Source organism: Cottoperca gobio, chromosome 9 (genome assembly GCF_900634415.1).
Source record: "Cottoperca gobio chromosome 9, fCotGob3.1, whole genome shotgun sequence".
Lineage (NCBI taxonomy): Eukaryota > Metazoa > Chordata > Actinopteri > Perciformes > Bovichtidae > Cottoperca > Cottoperca gobio.
Genome location: NC_041363.1, coordinates 23,537,005 through 23,557,407, shown reverse-complemented (window position 1 = coordinate 23,557,407; position 20,403 = coordinate 23,537,005). Strand labels below are relative to the sequence as shown.

Below are 20,403 nucleotides of genomic sequence, written 5' to 3'. Positions count from 1 at the left end.
GTCAAAGAGACAGAGTGCTGAGAAACTTTTTTCGTTTTCTCCAATTTGATCTTAAACAGCGAGGATTTTTAAACAAGGTAAAATTCGCAAAAAATAGGCTATGTACGTCGTTCCCCTTCTATCTCTCCCCCTTTCACAATCTACACTTCTCTCTATCATTAAAGGAATAAAAAGCCCAAAAAAATAACTAGGGCTATATAGCCTAAATAATAGGCTATCATTTATTTCCCATTGCTAGTAGACGAGTAAATGCGCTCAGTTTATCAGCAAAATGCGCAGTCGGGAACACAGCTGGAAGAGTTAGCTGGAGACATAGTGTCCAAAGTTTCCTTGGTGCATCCGAGTCTCTCACAGGCGCAGCTCTGCTTGAAACGCTCTCACTGCATCATACATGTCCGTGAACACACGGGCCTTGAGTTTGACACCTGTGACGTAAAGGGGCATCTAAGAGTGCGATTAATCTGCGTACATTTTTTTCTGTGATTAATTAATCGAAATTAACGCGCTAATTTGACAGCCCTATTTATTATATATATATATATATATATATATATATATATATATATATATATATATATATATATATATATATATTCAAAGTGCATAACATAGCATTGCGCCGGAGAAGGGGCGAAAATGTGCATGTCATTTGCCCTGGGAATGATTGCTGATTGAACGGGGGCTTTACGTCTGCACTCACATGTATCAGGGCAATCCTTACAAAGCACAAAAAAATGACACAAACAGAAAAATGCGATGTCAATCAAACAGAAAAGCATACGCATTTTATAAAAATAGAGTACTTGCGCACATAAAGAACATGGTAATGCAAATGAATATGGTGTTATTGTACCAACCTGTCCGGAGGAGGCCAGCAGGTTGATGGTGGTCAGCAGCATCCAGCCGCGACTCGTCTCCTCACTCTGGTTCACCTCGAGGAACTGGACTATAGCTCGACTGGCTGCCTCTGGAAAAGCGACACACATGAAGGTACAGTTAACTAGATAGAAAGTGACAGCTCATAGGCAGATGGGCCGCTGAAACAATGATCAGTTAGAAGATGAAGAAATCATCTTGGTGGATGTGACATGACTCTTGTCTACAACACACTTCTGCAGATTGTACATATCAAGATGTTATTAGCACATCTCACAATGTAATCTGAAAATCAGAATCGGTCCCCGGGGGGAAATGGTTTACATTACAGTTGATCCCATCGTAGAATATAAATAAACATAGAAATATTATAAGAAAAATGGAAATAAGTATGCTAAAATATGTGAATTATACTACAATATATAAAACTAATAAATATGTAGAACATATGTATACTACAATAAAATACAATTACAAAACAGTACAATTAAATAAACCTATAAATAACCTAATATTTCTATGCTAGCTAGCCATGTTAGCTGGTGGGGTGCTGCTGTCTGGGTTGGATGAGGTCCGTACGAGGGGGTGGGGCGTGGCACGGATTCTTTTTAGTTCCTCCGCTCTGTCTCTGACTGTAGGTGTGTGTGCGTCGGGAGCGAAGCCCCGCCCTTCACAAAACGGAGGAGAGAATGTGAATGCGCAAAGTAAACACTGAAAAATTAGATAAACATAAGTTTTATTTAATAAAAGAGCACCTGTTCAATGTGAAAAGTTGATATATTTTTTTAATAATAATAATAATAATAATTTCAGCCCCCCTGAAACAGCGGTAGGGGGAAACACTGCAACATTTAAAATACAATACTAAAAGGGTTAGAGATGAAGTAAGATGTGCTAAAGTCTAGTTGTTTTTTGATTCGATTTAGATGATGACAGAGTACTTCAACTCAGTCGAGAGTATGAGTCAACGCTGACTCAATCTGCAGAGGCCTGGTGACCAGCTGGAGTTTAGACCGTCGTGTTGCAGAATCAGAGCTGCTCTCTGCTTGAAAACAACACATCACATGTTCAGACGGAGACGAGATGGAGAGAGATGGAGAGAGATGATAAAGTAGAAATCAGAGACAGAGGAAGCTGGAGACTTGCATGTGAGTGTGTGTACGTCCGTCAGTCTATTTAAGGTCTTTCCTGTGGGGAAGCCACAGTGAAAACTGCCACTACTGCCAAAGCTTTGAGGAGATGCTCGCCTGTAGTGAAGACTAACCTTTCAAGTCAGACTGTAGAAGGTCTTTTGTACAAGAATATCTAACAGCTCACTTTAAATGTAAATTTGGACATTACGTTAGTTGGTGTTACAAGACAGACACTCGTTTGAATGGATGGAAAATGCCTGTCTATGTTCTGCACACGATCATTCTTCAAAAAATCCTTTCCAATATCCATGTCTTTATCAGCAAAGCCAAGGGGAGAACAAACACACCCACAGAGGGGGCGGTGGGGGGGGGACTAGTAGATCATCTTTGTGACAAGAAGCAAACCGGTTATGGGAAATAACCTCAACTGATGCCAAAGAAATGATAAATGATAAGTTTCGTACTTCCCATTATATCTTTACCATTATGAATGTACGTGTCAGAGGGCTCACCTGTGGATTTATTAGAGGCTCTTCGTCTGATCTCGGTCACCATGAGACGTGAGACCTGGGTGGTGAACTGCAGCAGGTCGGCAAACTTCTCCGTCATGCTGCTGGGTGGAGCGTTCCCAAACACCTAAAGCAGACAGATCAGCTTTGGTTAGATCAGCTTTGGTTAAATCAGGGGGGGAATAAAGAAAACTCAATCTGAAGACATACTAATATAGATTACCCTAGAATAAAAAGAACAAATGTTAATGCCTTTTTAACAAGGGTTGTATCAGCCATAGAGAAATTTGGTCAAATACAATTTCACAATTTTCTTAGAGCGAAAATAAAAGATATTGGATATTAATTGCTACTAGAGCCTGCAGTTCAACACAATTACAGCTGTAATCACAGCAAGCAGGGACACACAGGAATCATTAAGTTGGAGGTACGCTGGCTTACATCTCTCTGGGTTTTTCCTGGCATGTCCTAATTTAAAACCAGAGCGGCAGCCCGAGCCTTTGGGGGAGCAGGTCGAAGATAAACTACACTCCATCCAACAACGACTCATCATGTATTTATTTATCCAGCAAATCTGACATGAAAGTAGGCCCGGAGCATGGCGTCCCGCTGCACCGGGAGTACTCTACTTTTGAATTGTGACATGAATTAAAATGATGCCACCAGTGAGTGAAACACAGCCAGCGCTAGGTAATTAGCTGACAAGTCAAGAGACCCTTGGTAAGGCTCTCCAGTTTGATGAGAACACTCAACAGGGCTGTTTGCAGCAGCAGCAGCTATGAAACAAAGAGGCACACTACTCTATCAGTGCAATATGAAGATAGACTGTAAATATAAAAGATGATTTCCTGCATTCTCCCCTTTGTTGGATAAACACACAGACATTTTAATACATTATTCCATGCCTATTCCTATTTAAAGCTCTCTTGTATGACTTCTTATTCAGTCTCTCTGCATCTACATCCCTTTAGTTATTTATGCATTTTACTTTTACAGTAACATTCTATAATCAATCAATAGAAACTTGAAGAGAGAAACACTTTGATAATTAATTGTTTAAGTAATTTATCAAACAAAAACTTATATATATTCACAGATGCGTTTCTCATATTTAAGGATTTGCTTCTTTTCTTGTTTTGACATTATTCTATATTGCATCCTTCAGGTTTTGGATTGATGTCACCTTGGGCTCTCAGAACTCGTGCTGCATGTTTTTCACTATATTTTTTATATTTGAAAGACCAAACATTTAATCAGTTAATCAAAAAAGACTAATTATTATAAAATATGATCATTACTTGCAGCATTTATTATTTAGATTGTATTGTTTGTGTATGTATGAGATCTTTCAGGTGTTCAGATCTGCAACCACAACTGAAGTTTTATACATGGTTAAAGTGGTCCGGTAACTGCTCAACTCTGAGCTCTTCATGTCCAATATTTGAGCAAAAACATTGCTTATTTTGGATTGATTGGATTGATTCAGTATTTTTTCCCCCATTGGTTACTATAATATTCTATGGATCTTGAAATTGTTAAGATATTGCTCGTCTAAGTTGTATGTACATATTTGATGAAATATTGACAATGAATGAATTAGGTGTCTCAGATGTTTGTCATTTCAACCCTTTTCAAAGTATAAAGACGTATCTTGAGAGTTTGAAGCCTCACAAAAAAGGTAAATAATCAAAGCATTGTTCTTTCAGATGTAACTTGGTGTGTGGGAGGTCACTACCTTTACATGACTCTCCTACACACCTGTCTACCAGACAATATTCCCTCTGTCTACCCCTCAAGGAGCTCAAACTTTAGTTCAGTGTCAATAATAGAGTTTATGATAAAGTATGATTCCATATACAGTGGTTTGATTATTTACAAGGTAAATAGAGTAAATATACGTGACCATAACGTAGACTGAAAACACGCCTCTCATTGTGGTCTACTTAAGCCATAAAGTAAACACAGCCGCACAAGTCAACAGGCTCGTTTCAGATTTAACTGCAGGCTGTTCAAACAGCTATGTATGGAAATCAGCAGTTACGCACAGGATTTAAATGCCAAATAGATCCAAGGTGAAATCTTATTTATTGAGTTCATCATTCCATCTGAAGCATCTATTAAGTCCAAGCTGACAACAATTCATCTTTTTTGTTGAATATTATTACATGGACAATAAACACCAGGTTTGAATGTCATCTTCATACTTCACAGAAACCAAATTCATCTGGCTGTGTTTGGCCCACCCGCAGCCCTCCCTCCATCCCTGTTGGGACTCACCCTGTTGAATACAGGAAGCATCATGTAGAGCTTCTCCTCCTGCTCCTTCTGGGTCATGTGTCTGGGAGGGTGGCACAGTTCGGAGAAGAGGCGTCGCAGGTGCATCAGACCCAGCGCATTGTCCTGGGGGCTGCACTCCTCCTGCCTCGGCCGCCCCATGATCCTTTTCACCATGTTCATCTTAAGCGGCTTTGTCAGGGCAAAGGCAGCCCTGCCGATGGGAGAGAGGAGGGTTCAGACATGTCGTAAATAAACTCAATACTTGAAGTCAATACTTTTCTGCTAGCAACTAAACTGTGTCCGCATTATCGAGTATCAAAAACACTCAAATATCTCTGATTTTAAAATCTGAATTCTGTCATTTTTAGCCATTATATTATTTTGGTGAAATCTTTCTCCAGAAACTGCTGCAACATTAGAGAAGTTTGGCTTCTTTGAGTAAACAAAGAAAGAGGTTTTGTAGAATAACTTTCATATTTTTCCAAATCTTCAGTGTCTTTCTAGTATCTGTAACAAAACGTAGGTACCGTAGTAGCACAGATTAAAAAATGTAATTAAACAAATACCCAGCCATACTGTACTGTAAAATATCTACATTAACAGAGCTGTAAATAAGTTGAGATTGTAACATATAAAACATAACACAATATAAACATGTAGCAATTCACAATAAAACACAAACATGTCTTTTGGGTGACATAACTTGACTTCAATAAACTCACATTAAAAGCTGTTAGAAAACCACATGAAAAAAGCGGATTGCATTTCTAAATAGTAAACTCTTGTGCTGCTTGTCTCCAAGTCGTCTAGTTCATTGTAACTTCTTCCATGCTACTCTTACTGCTACACAGTTAAACACCACAGTAAACTGTTTCCTTGTCAGTTAAATAAAAGCTACAACCACAAAAGAGGCTTAGGACTTGAGCTTGGTATCAAACTACAAAACGTGCCAATAGCAGTCAGCATTGAAAACAGTAAAAAACAGAAAAAAGTATTCAAAGATGGCGTACTGAGTATACTGAGTATTTCAAACAGTACTTGGGGAAGAAAAATTTTGTTTTTACAAAATATAGTAAATAAAGTAAACAAAGAAGTGTAAACAGATCCACCACAGCATAGTCTACAGCTGCCACTGCGCTGGAGTACAGTCTGTGTCCCAAGTCCAGGTTTCCGTGTTTTTTTAGGCAATTTAATTTACACTGTATGCATTTTATAGCTCTTTCTTCAGGGCCTGGTTGATATATATTTAGTCAATATTTCCCCACATCAAATTCTCTTCAGACTATCTTACAAATGGTTGCTAGGAGACTTCAGAGAACGGCAAACCTTACATACAACACAGACATCATCCGCTGATGAAAAGCAGAATCAACAGCCAGGAACAGTGGAACAAATTTGCTCATCAATCTTAAACAAAACCGCACTGTAGCACTGTAGCACTGAAACACTGTAACCCTGCAACACTGTAGCACCGCAACCCTGAAACACTGTAGCACTGTAACACTAACACTACAACCCTGCAACACTAACACTACAGCCCTGCAACACTGTAGCACTGCAACACTGCAACACTACAGCCCTGCAACACTGTAACACTGCAACACTGCAACACTGCAACACTAACACTACAACCCTGCAACACTGTAACCCTGTAACACTAACACTACAACCCTGCAACCTTGCAACCCTGTAACACTAACACTACAGCCCTGCAACACTGTAGCACTGCAACACTGCAACACTACAGCCCTGCAACACTACAGCCCTGCAACACTACAGCCCTGCAACACTGTAACACTGCAACACTGCAACACTAACACTACAACCCTGCAACCCTGTAACACTGTAACCCTGTAACACTAACACTACAACCCTGCAACCCTGTAACACTGCAACCCTGTAACACTAACACTACAACCCTGCAACACTGTAGCACTGCAACCCTGCAACACTGTAGCACTGTAACACTAACACTACAACACTGCAACCCTGTAACACTAACACTACAACCCTGCAACACTGCAACCCTGTAACACTAACACTACAACCCTGCAACCCTGTAACACTGCAACCCTGTAACACTAACACTACAACACTGTAACACTGCAACCCTGTAACACTAACACTACAACCCTGTAACACTAACACTACAACACTGTAACACTGCAACCCTGTAACACTAACACTACAACCCTGTAACACTGCAACCCTGTAACACTAACACTACAACACTGTAACACTGCAACCCTGTAACACTAACACTACAACCCTGCAACACTAACACTACAACACTACAACACTAACACTGCAACCCTGTAACACTAACACTACAACCCTGCAACACTAACACTACAACACTACAACACTAACACTACAACCCTGCAACACTAACACTACAACACTACAACACTAACACTGCAACCCTGTAACACTAACACTACAACCCTGCAACACTAACACTACAACACTACAACACTAACACTACAACCCTGTAACACTAACACTACAACACTAACACTACAACCCTGTAACACTAACACTACAACACTACAACACTAACACTACAACCCTGTAACACTAACACTACAACCCTGCAACACTAACACTACAACCCTGTAACACTAACACTACAACACTAACACTACAACCCTGTAACACTAACACTGCAACCCTGTAACACTAACACTACAACACTAACACTACAACCCTGTAACACTAACACTACAACCCTGTAACACTAACACTACAACCCTGTAACACTAACACTACAACCCTGTAACACTAACACTACAACCCTGTAACACTAACACTACAACCCTGTAACACTAACACTACAACCCTGTAACACTAACACTACAACCCTGTAACACTAACACTACAACCCTGCAACTTCTGGGGATGTTTGACAAAATAAAAATAAACAATTCATATTTAGCTCATGGGTTTGCCTCGTGCAAACAATGTGATTTCCTTTACATGTGAACATCAGGTATTTACAAACGTTCTGGCCATGATCCCCGACATGTTCATCGACTTGTAGATCTACGCTGAGGTGAACTGCTGCCAAAAAAGCATCGACATTTCAGTGCCATTCCTCTCAGCCAGCCCCGTAGATGGTTAAGAGACATGACAGTATACCATGTCGTCCCTTCTTTTCCCAGTGGAAGAAGTGCTCTCCTCACAGTGCATTACTCTCACTTTGGACATTAACAAAATAGGCTCTGCCCTCTAGAAAGATTTGAGAGTGAAGAATAATGAACGCAAAAATGAATGCCAAAAAAAGGAAATAGGAAAGCAAATACATTCAATTCAAAGACTAAGCCTAAGACCACTGCCACATGTCTCTTTCCCATCAATTTCTACTACCTAATAAAAAGGGACAGAGCCCTAAAATATAATATTTAATGACTACATAATGCAATGAACCAGGAAGGAATTCAAAATGAATACTCACTAAATACAAAAAGGCTAGTAAAATTAGTGTTTGAGCAGTAATCACTAAAGGACAGTTCTGATATTACTTTCTTGATAGTCCTTGTCCCTGGGGGCCAATGTGCTGTAGAGTACACTCTGCAAGCCACCAATAACAAAAGACAGGGTTTAAATAGGGTGCTAATGCACAGCCTATTAGGTGCTCTATATCTACCAGTTGAGTCTAAAGTTTGCAATTTGTCATTTAAAACTTTTTAAAACATTGTTTTATGAAACTTTACTTTAAAGGGCCTACGAAATGATATTTCATCAGTGTTATTGGGCTTGGTATATGATAGAGGTTGCATATCTGTTGTGAAATGTGCCATATATATATATTTTTAATATTGATGTATTCGTAATAAATCACGATCATAACAGCTTAAAAATGACTTCTGCTAACAACAATCGATCGCTGCGCCGAGAGCATCCACTTCGGCAATGTTCGGGCGATGACGTCACAAGTAGAATACAGCCGCCAGTGTTGAAGTGTCCAGCAAAGACTGCTGTCAATTATTACGAGAAAGAACGCACAACAATCGATCGACAAGGATAATTGTGAAGCGATGTGTTGTTTGGGGATGTGGGGCCGTCTCCAAATCTAGCTTTCTGTGGCCAAAAGATGATAAAATGTCGCGTTTATGGACAAGACAAGTGCGTCGATGAAACCGATGATTTGTGGGCAGCACTTTGAGAGATCGTGTTTCGAACAAACTATGCTCGCCAAGGAAATGAGATTCAAAAAGAATTTAAAACTGAACGCAGATGTTGTGCCTACAATACTGCCGAGACCCCAGCCAGCACAAGCCAGCACGCCGATTCAAACACGTCTGCCGGTGCAGAGTCCTCCACCAAAGAGACGACGAAATGCATTCGCCAAAAGGGAGAGAGCAAAGGTAAGCCGTGCTACTTGTTTACTGTATTTATTGTTACAAGCATAAAGCCATAATCGGTCTAGGCCTACTGTATGTAACGAGTTTACATACAAATGTAAACTGTAATGTAAATGTAGCTCTCGACAGGTAAGCCAAAAGGTGAAACTCTGCAAATGATGAATGCCTTTATTCTTAAAATAAATAATAATCTGTCAGTATAACCACATGTTTTTCAACATGGGTCCATGTCATGTTCTACTCTTAAATATTTGCTCAATGGCTAAAGTTGAAGTAGGGCTGCAACTAAAGATTATTTTCATTATCGATTAATCTGCCAATTCATCGTTGGTTGTATAAAGTGAAAAATGTCCATTCCACTTTCTCAAAGTCCAAGTTGATCTCTAAGTCTTTAAATGTCTTGTTATGTTAATTAAAAGTACATTCACTTTAATATGATATTAAACAGAGAAAAGCAGGAAATCCCCACATTTCGGCGGCTGAAACGGCATGTTTTTCATGAAATATTTCTAATTTATTAATCGATTATGAAAACATCTGGCGATTAGCTGTACTCACAAGTATCTACTGAGGTCTGGGACAGTATTTTTTATTCCCTCTCCTTAGCTACTTCTGGGAAGTCTAAACAAATCTGATTTGAAACCAGCCACCCTCGGGGTAAGAGCCCCGCTGAGCTAATTCACTCTTGGCAAGCGTCCCCGTCGGTTGGCCGTATAGAAATTAGATTCTATTGTTGGGATCTTACAATTGCTGGAGTTATTATGTTATTTCTTTTAAGTAGTTTATAGACAATGCCAAACTGCCAAACTCAGATGATTTTTAAATAATGTGACAGAGGATGCTCCTCCTTGCTGTTGGCTCCATGCAATTATTTTCTTTGTGCAAACAACCACGCAGCAGTGTTCTTGTGTCTATCTTTTCTTTTCTTTTCTTTATTATGTTTGTTATTTTGGCTGACACAATTATTTCTAATTAGCACCCTATTTTCCAAATCATTGCCAGTCAACCAATCTGTACATCCATTTATTTGTGAAAAAGAGATGAATGAATGAAATTAAACTCACATTCTGAAGAGACAAACACTGATTTCTGTGCCCTAGTGACCTTTTCTCAGGTCCCACCATAACAGCTTATTTCCGCATTCATTAAACACACAATATCAACTGAACTAAATCGTGCTCCAACGAGGAAAAACTCGATGACCTTATGACCTCTCCCCTAGCACCTACAATAGACACACCTTGGCTACCGTTTCATAACTACGCCTTGCCATGACTGGCAGCTCGACAACCCACATCTACCCTTCCCTCGTTCCTCTCAATCCTTTAAGGACCGTCATAAAAGACAGCAGGAACATGTGAAGAAACATGGCGGCAGAGACAGACGGCTACAAAGAAGCTTCCGAGTGTTATTCTGATTTACAGGACCGTGGCATCTGTGGCACTGACAAAATTACTCCAGACTGAAGGCTTTAGTAACTTGTTTTGCCCACGCAGCAGAGCTGTCCTCTAGGTAAAAGTGAAGCAAATGGAATTGCCATTTGAGTGTGAGTTCACATAAAGTGCACAGCCTGTCCATGAGTGTGTGCATACGTTTTTCTTGAATAATGCATAGTCTCAAGGGATTGAGCCCCTTCACCTGGTCACGGCTTTGCTTCGAGTCGCCGAATCAGTTCTTTCACGTCAATGTTTTGGGCTTCTTTCCCCAATAACCACAGATCCATTTTAGACACATGATGGGGATCAAATGAGACAAGACCTGAAATGCTCAGTGTTTAACATTTACAATACAGCCTGTGTTGGCAGCGTTATACTTCACAATTCAGCCGCCTTTTACTCACCACCAGTTCTGCCTTTCTGAGATAAGGCATTAGTGCACGCCCTACAGCATCTATCCTTCCAAAACAACAACATGATATCACTGGCTGCTGCACACACGGATAAAGTTTGTGACAGGGGATTTTTGTTTTCATTGACAGGCCTCTAGATAGCACTTGTAAATTGAAGCACTCCCATTGTACTGCATGCTTACTGATCTAGATTACATATGGAGGTGAACTTACTTAACTTATTTCTGAAGGGCTAAATTCCAATAACATTTATGTGAACGAGACAATATGATATTTTAAACAGTTACAATTGAATGAAAATGTAGTGTTTTAAGGCTAGACAAATACTTCTCTATATATATTGACCGATAACACACTACTTCCCTTTCGCTCTGTTTATAAGAGGAAGTGACTGTAGAACATGAAGTCTTTTCAGCCACAGGAAGTTGGAAGGCAAGTTCTGATTAACTACCCAGTTGAGAGATGTGTTAAACTAATTCAGTCAGAATCTATTAAATATCTGTAATATTACTGTGGGCAGGATGAACAGATGCATCCAAAGCAGATGTTTACAATGGCTACCGCTATTTATGTGTCGGCAAACAATTAAATATTTATTTGGTTTTGTTTTGTTACTTTTAATGCAGGCCAACTGGGATGCTCATAATTGACAAACAACACCATATAATTGTTATCAGAGTGCTAACAGCACTCAGTACAAGCTCACTTAGAGAGTTTCCCACTGAAACAGTGTCTTGTTTTCAGAGGAAAATTACTCCTACTTTTTGACTGCATTTAAGAAATTGAGAGTCGTTATAGTCGGAACAGGAAAAGGCTGTACCATAAAAGCAAAATTATTCTGTGTATGTGTGGCTGAAAACCACCATTTAACCACACACATTCCGTATTTTACCTGCTGTGTTTTAGAATAGCTCCGATTGACATCTGGTTTTCTAACAAAACATTTGGTAGCTCATTGAAGCTTATCAGTGAGAAGTAGGCTAACCACTGCATTCATATGAACCAATTATTTATTCTTAGCCTGTCTTATTAAGATATGGAAAGTACAGGTTCATTACTATTTTGGCACAATGAGAGGAGCTATTCTCAGCAGCAGAATCAGCTCTCTGCACTGCTAACATCCTTCCCCTTTCTGTGTCGACACGTATCGTGTTTGTCCATTGCCTCTCGTTCACCACATAATAATCCATGGACAAAGTCCTTATCATAAATAAAAACAAATCAAATCCGCCACTAGATGCATGGACCATCAGTAGTAGTAAAGACAGAAGAAGCCACAGATCTACTGCACATTTGGCCAAGCAGACACCGGCATTGGGGTTATGGAGTGGTCAAGACGTACTAGCTTCAGCAGCATCAGCAGAAAACCCGGTCTCAGCTGTTGGATAAAATGGAAACTCAAGCCTGTTGAAAAGCCGCCAATCAAGGAGAAAGTCTTGCTGGATTTTAGAAATTGTGATTCCAAAAGCAGAAGGTCTGCGGCCGGTTTAAAAATATCCAGCCCAGTGGGCCCAGTTCCTCAGTCAGTTTAAATCTGAACATTTCACTATGAAACAAAAAGTAGACATGCATGATGGAAAACGGTGGAAGCTTCTTTAGAGACATGCATTTGTTCTCATTAGTCTCAGTGGATGTTAATCACAAAAACTACATCCTGAGAACTGACTGAATTGATTTATAATTCAAAATTAAGTGCATTGTTTTTGTCACGCATACATTTTCTTATTTTACAATACATCTTTGCAGCCTCTGCTCATCTCTATGAAATAAAAACAACCAGAAAAACTACAATCACAAGTTATACTCCTCTAACGTGACAAAAAATGATCACGTTTTATTCATCAAATATTAGGCTTAATAAACTAAGAAATTAACAGCAGTGGGGCTACATCACAAAGGCAATGTCCTTTTTAAATGAGGCGATTGTTTTGTCATCAACCAGAAGGGATACGTTAGGATCGCAGTCATCGAGCTCAGATGGTGGTTTACTGAACACATCGTTCACTTTGCAGAAAAGCTTTATTTAAACAGAAATGAACAAAATTGAAAGAAAATTGAAATACACTGGAAATATCCTTCGAGCTGTATTCAAGCCAAGATAGTCTACCTATCTTTCGTACTATAATGCATCCTCACCTCAGATCAAAGCCAGCATTTATCTCTGAACAATGCTGACTGGCGTACTGAGCTCTATGTAACAGAGAGTCACTGAAGCAGACCAGAGTGCTGAGAGAATGGTAGAGTCGGAGCGCAGCAGGGCCGGGACCACAAACTGGGGCAAACACATGTCATACGACTCAGCATAAGGCTGAGCTGCAAAATCAACAAAAGGAAAGCCAGTGATCTGCAGACAAATGCAGGATAACAAGTCACTCCACCTATTTGATAAGCAAAGAGCATCATAAAAACCACACAATCTAGGCGTTGTTTGTGTGAGGTAGGTGACATTTTCTTGTTATACTGTCCTGTCTACGAGGACATAAGAGATGTATCCTTTTTAGTGAAATTACCTCCATTCATTGATTTCTTTTGGCTGGATGACTATGAAAAACTTGATTTATGCTTCAGAAAGGGTAACTTTTTCGCAGCAGATTTTATCTGCAAAGCTTGGGAGAGAAGGGAAAATATTTAGTTTAAAGGTTCAATGCGTAAGATATGCCAGAATTTAAATTTAAAACATTAAAACAATTAAGTAACATTATCAACAGAGTGTGAAGAGGTAACAGTGTTGATGTTGTGTCAAAGAAGTCTATGTGTTGTGTTGCAGAGATATCTACTAAAATCAGTAATCTAACCCAACTAGTTTCCGCTCCGTCCAGCCTGTAATACCACGTGTTCCTCTAGAGGTGATAGTGAGTCACTGTAGCTCAGGGCTTGTCAATATTATTGATTATATTTTAGATCCCTGCACGCTTTAATAGTTTGCTTTGGTTTAATCAAAAACTGACAAAAACGAGAAAACAACTCGCACCCTCGTCGTCACCGTTTGCGAGAAGCTGCTCCGGGAGTAAAATGTGCGAGAGAGACAGGAGACGGCCAGATCTTCCGTTAGGAGTCAGCAGTCAGCACCAATTTAGCCGACTCCCCACCAGATCGTCAAATCTGTTGCTGCCATTACACAGGTTAGACCCAACGCTCCCTCCTGAGAAGCAGTACTATATTGCCGTGAAGGAGGAAACAAAACATGAGTCATTTACTCGTCTCTGCACCCAAGCCAACATACAAAGTATCAACAAGTAACGTTAGACGGACCGTACAGGCCCCAGTGCCACAGTAAACAAAGATATCTAAGCCCCAAGTGAAGATTATAAGGTATCAGTCTGGTCTAAGGAATTGACAGACAGGCTGACACAGGAGTGAAGAAATAAACAGTACATATATCAACACTACAAGAGAGTGATTAATACAATTAAAAATATAAACAGGTTAACATACTATAGTTGTTGTTTTTTTAATAACTGATATTTTTGATTGGATTGATGAATTTAGATCATAAGGAGCCAGTAGTAGAGGTTGAAATGCTGCCTCCATTTATCTGGAGCAGGTGGCTCCGAGTCCCACATTGAACCTTTAAGGCTGAGCGATAAAAAAACTAATAACCTAATTTTGTGAAATGAAATGTTTGGCCACTGGAACTGCATTTATGGTGTCTTGTAAACCCATGAGGGCTGGGCAATTTGTCTGGGTGACAAGAAAAATGAAAAAATCCATCAATCAATCAATATAGGCCTAGGACAGATCAATTAGAGTTCTGTATGTCCCTTTCAGCACTAGGCTCTCAGGTGCACAATTTATTGCCTTGGTGCAGCTCTACTTGATTAATATCTCAGGGAGAAGTATAGCTTTATCTGAGAGCCACATTTAGTTTCTGATTGGCTTCCTGAAGCTTCTTCTCATAAGAGATGGTTATTTATCGAGCCTGGTCTGTTCTCATTTGACTCCACTGTTTGGATGATAACAGAGTTGTTAAGGTTTAACTTGATTCCCTAAAGAGTTCCCACCCTTTCATACATTGTATGTAATATAATACCAACAATAATACAAATACTGATATGTACTGCTTGATGTTATAGGGGGTTCGGCATAAAAATGTGTTGGATAAAAAATATCGGCAGGATTTAGGGAGTGCCTTATTTAGAATTAACATAATCCCAAAATAAATAAAAACAAGATGCCCGCAACTTTAGCTTCTTCCTTCAGAGATATTATCTGTTGAATGGATGTACCTAAAAAAGGAAGCTGGAAAAGGTTCAGAGGGACTGAAAATTGGGAGCACAAGCAATTTAGATTCCTAGCACAGCGTCTACATGATGCTGTCGTTATCTCCAACTCTGCCTTTGAGCAGCTTTGTCTGTGACACCAACATTTTTCACATCCTAATATAAGCAAACAAGTGTATACCTTGCTGGCCCATTACTCGTCTCTCTGCACTGATGTGAATTTTAATGTCCAGCAGGATGAAGATTAAAAACCCACAGCACATAGTAATCACTTTGTATCATCATACAAAGTGATTACCAACTCTAAGCTAATGATCCTTTTAGGAGTGCTGGACTCACCATGTTATGCTGTAGTCATAACTAAATCCAGTTTAAAGGGAAAACAGCATCAAACCCTGTCTTGTCTTGGCTGAACCAAAGAAAATGAGTCAATGGCATCAATGGAATGTCAACTCCTATGTAGCGGGGAACTGAGCTTGCTTTTCTGGCCCTCCAGTCTTTTTCAAAGCATTCTCTTTAAGCGGACGCCAGCTTGAATGAGCGTCTCACAGAGTTAGCACTAACTCCTGCGAGATGAAGGCAGCCAGTGCCCTGGAAAAGCCAAACTCTTCAAAGGCTTGTGTGGTTGTTCCTCTGGAGAAAGTGATGTAATCACAGAAATGTCTCCTGTCTGACAATTTACGGGGGTAGGTGGAAGCTGGGGAGCTCCACGGAGAAGAAAGAAAACTGGGTTGACAGGTGTTAGCTAAAAATCAAACTTCTAAAACAAAATGCTAATTTAAGGAAAATAAAAGACTTTGTAGGCGGTGGTGAATTCACACCAACCTCCACTCAAATGCTGCTATATTTTCACTAAGGGCGATACAGTCTCCTCTGCATGCCATTGGGACACACTACTTACTATAAGATACCGCTCTTTAATTAGCCCACAAACCAATAAAAGAGATTGAAAATATCTTCTGACACCCTGTGACATTTTAAAATCATCACTACTTAAAAGAAGAGCTTGAAGCATCGAGGTTTTAGAGAGACAGAGCTACAATAGAGCCGCTTCTAACTACTGAAGCATGTCTTTGATCAACAGCTGATGCATGACCTGCATGAGTGTAACAAGAACCAGAAGGGCAGGAAATCATCTCATGCCAAACATGTCCGGACAGGACCAGAGCTGACAGCCTCCTCACTGAGGATCTATTTTACCTTCAGTAAACAATGCGTGGGGAGTCATCAACATGGACTATTACCACCAGCTACAATTTTCTAAATTCTGCCTGCGTTTCTTGTTCCAGCTGTTTTGGCCGAGGAACATTTAATACTGTAAATGGTGAGTGTTGAGGTGCAGCAGCTACTGGAAGATAAAAAAAAGTAATGTTGCCTCGCCAATACTTTGACAGTTATCTGTTAGATTTGTGTCCAATTGGAAACCTAGTGAAGGTGTTAAAATGTAGTCTAATGTGGGCCAGGCTGTTCTACGCCATTTTGCTCCCTTCGTTATTTCAAAAGAGTGTTTTTGTAATGTTACTTTCTTTTCTTTCTGCTCCATCGGAGGTGCTTAATTCTCCGTCTCAGCTTTTTGTTTTGCTCAAGAGTGCATTCACTTGTTGTTTGTAATGAAGGCATTTACCGATTTAAAATGTGAGTTTTAATAAACTGGACTTGGATGCTTAATTCAATTTAAACAACATGAATTATAAATTGTGCTCATACATTTTCAAATCATTCATCATTCAAAGATTTTCTATGTTTTGGCATTACAGCAACATTTAGATAAAAGGCTTAAACGTTAAACCAAAGGAATCCAATGTCTAAAAAAGTGAGAAGTCAACACTGTTCTGATCTTTACACTTGCTGTACAAAGATACATGTAACCATAGCAAGCCCTTCACTTCTTTTTTCTCCAGCACAGGATGGCTCGAGAGACATCAGGGGTATTTTGTGACATGAACAGGAGCTCCGACTGTTGCATCCCTCACTGCTCGAAGGTGGTAAACAAATCTTATTACATGACTGCAGTCATGTAATTAAAAAAAATAGGTAAATGCTTCTATCCAGAATGACCTCAAAGCATTTACATAATTGTTTAAATGTTGAGTATACATGTAAATGAGTCTGGCCCGGAGGCGATGCTTTTACATTAATAATAACAATAAACATGCTATACTGAATCCACCAAGGCTCGCCAATAACAGTAAACAAACTACTGGTCACCGCGGAGACAAGCTCAGCACCCAGCTCTTGATTTTCCCCTACCTGCTGTTCTCTCTGCGCTCCGCCAGCATCTCAACTCATCAGCAGTACAACATTAAAAAATAATCCACTATATACAAGGACTGACTCCTTCTCCCCTAAAAAACCGGCGTCTTTCTGATAAGGAAAGGCGACGAGAATGGTGTCCTGCCTTCCCCTCACGGCAGAGTGAAAAGAAGAGACGCTACGCACGGAGGAGGCATGGCTTGTCTTTATTGGCAGTGCCAGTGGCTTTGTTTGCCAGCCAGCGCCCTGTGTGTGTGTGTGTGTGTGTGTGTGTGTGTGTGTGTGTGTGTGTGTGTGTGTGTGTGTGTGTGTGTGTGTGTGTGTGTGTGGCCTGCCGGGACTGGCACAGCTGATCCCCCCCTGACACCGGGTGGGGTGTACAGGGCTATGGAGGAAGAGGAGGGGAGGGTGGAGTATGAGGGGGATACAGCCATCACAGTAAGAGGACCGTACCATTTAGAAGAGAAAATAGGGGGCATGTATAACACACAGTAGTAAGAACCATTAAAAATTAATCTTATGGGGATTTAGGGATCAGTATTTACATCCAAGCTCAATGAGTGCACATTAACTTTGCATTATTACGACTTCAGACTCTCTAGAGCAGTCTCTCAACCATATGTGCACTTTAGAAACAAAATTGCTGACATTTTATATTGAATGCAACCTTTCGTAAGGAATTTAACATTTGATAATATTCTATGTAATCTATATTGAGCTCCCTCCTTGGACTAAAACTAGAATTACCGCCTCAGGGTGGTATGCCTCCGCCAACCAGCTATCGACGTCTGTCCAAAATGTCATCACTTAATCATTAGCATATGATATATTGAGTTATGGCAAATCATTGAAGTCACAGGGACCTTTACCTTTGAACACCAAATTCTAATCAGTTCACCCTTGAGTCCAAGTGGAGGTTTGTGCCAAATTTGAAGAAATTAATTTAAGAAGTTCCTGAGATATCAGTTTCATTAAAAAAGGACGTATGTTCAGACAGACTTACAGGCCAAAAACATAATGCCTTTGATTACAGCTGTCGCGGAGGCATAAAAACAGAACACTACAGCTGAAACAATACATCGATTAATCAATAGCATAACAACAGAAAACGTATCTGTAACTATTCGGATTCATGGTTTCCATTAATACATCAAAAAGGCCAAAACATTATCCTGTTCCAGCTTCTCAAATGTGAGGATTTGCTTCTTTTCTCTGATTAGTATATTCATTAGTTATACATTGAATATCAAAATGTTTTTTCACTATTTTCTGACATTAAACTGAACAATCGAGATAATAATAATAATCAGATTAAATTGACAATGAAAATAAATTTTAGTTGCAGCCCTACAGAACAAGTAGCCTATGCCATACTTAAATTCACATTACAGCTATGCAACTGCTGTGATTAGGGCCCTTTGTGATATCCCCACTTAAAAACAAGAACATTTCAGAAACCCTCTCCTAAAGAACTGTAGTGGAACATCCTGAGAACCACGGAGTCTTCTGGTTCACTAAAAGTATGTTTCCCAGCAGGGGCGCACTGGGCCATATGGAAATGAGGCTAGCGGGGGAAGCGGATCATCCACCTTACTGAATGAAGCCTGCTATTCGATCTCCTACTCGACATACCACCGGCGGCAAGGTTGAATATACAGGAAGGTGAAACAATCTGCAGTACCAGAAGCTTAACTGCAGCCAGGGAGACCTGTTGTGGTTTAAGAGCCTGAGGGGTTCTCAGAAACTGAAATCACTCTACAGTTAGGATATGATTTGAGCTCTCCTAAATCTGTACTTATTATGCCAACATGACAGTTACTAATCGTGAATCACAGGTTTAGTTTACATTTAGTATGTGGAAAATTGACAATGGAATCCAATACAATAATGAATAATTCAGTAAAATACTTTTGTTGATCAACACTAGTACTACTATAAACCACACTTGTAATCACAAACCCAACTGTTATTGCCCTCCTGTGCCAGGTGGAGCAAAGTCTGTGAAAATCACAGCCAATTAAACTACAGCCATAAACGGAGCTGGGGAAATATCTCTCATTCAATCTCTCCGGTGAAACATCATTACAACATACAGTAAATAAGCCATTACTCCAGTCTCATCCTGAACATAACCCTCTGACATAACCGGACAAAACACGTATAGAAAATGTATACTCCCTTTCATCCATATTGGGGGAAATTAAGTAGGAAATACTACAATGTATTCTTCAAAGGTTGAGGCTTTTTGGATGATCTGCTGTATTCGTAATTCATGAATTATTGCAGATGTAATAAGTAAAAAACAAATAATTAAAAAGGATAACGATGGCGTTTTCTTACTGTCAATAAATCCCATGAAGAGACCAAAATTCATGTCCATCTCTCAATACTTTCTGACTTCCATAAACTAACATATCACATCAGGATTTTTTTAGTAGGACCAATTCATTGTTGGTTCTGGTCATTTTTTTCTTTATACAGAATTTGCCATCTTTATTTTTTAACCAAAATGGATGAATTAACTCACTGTAATCCAATATATAACTAGAGAAAAAAACTAGCATTGAATATTGTATTCATGTGCAGTGTTTCCCCTAGGTTTACTGCTTTGGGGGGTTTATTTAATAAGAGAGCACCTGTCAATGTGAAAAGTGAGTTGTGAAAAAAATAAAAAAACCCCACCTTGAACGGAGCCCCGTGCCCCTCCAAGACAATGGTAGGGGAAACACTGATGTGTATGTTTTATATTACAAAGATTCACTACATATAAACACAGTACATGTGCATACTATGTGTGTGTACTTACACTTATCTCAGCGCTCTGCTGCCTCTCATGACGTGCAAAGCATTTCCCTGAGGGCTAATTAAGAATTATCCTCTTGTGGTTTATGACTGCGCACTGCTTTGTCTCAAGAAACACGA

General features: G+C 39.7%; 1 protein-coding gene across 1 annotated transcript in view; it reads right to left on the bottom strand.

Annotated features, from left to right (window-relative positions):
- The window catches only part of wdfy3 (WD repeat and FYVE domain containing 3), a 98,917-nt gene extending 81,202 nt beyond the window's left edge, over window positions 1-17,715 (bottom strand). Inside the window, exons 1-4 of the mRNA XM_029438922.1 lie at window positions 17,479-17,715; window positions 4,796-5,006; window positions 2,522-2,645; window positions 858-967 (exon numbers count right to left, since the gene is read on the bottom strand). Of these exons, the coding sequence (XP_029294782.1) occupies window positions 858-967; window positions 2,522-2,645; window positions 4,796-5,006; window positions 17,479-17,507 (474 nt within the window). The 5' untranslated portion in view covers window positions 17,508-17,715. The remainder of the gene's footprint in view (window positions 1-857; window positions 968-2,521; window positions 2,646-4,795; window positions 5,007-17,478) is intronic.
- Between the last annotated feature and the right edge of the window lie 2,688 nt (window positions 17,716-20,403).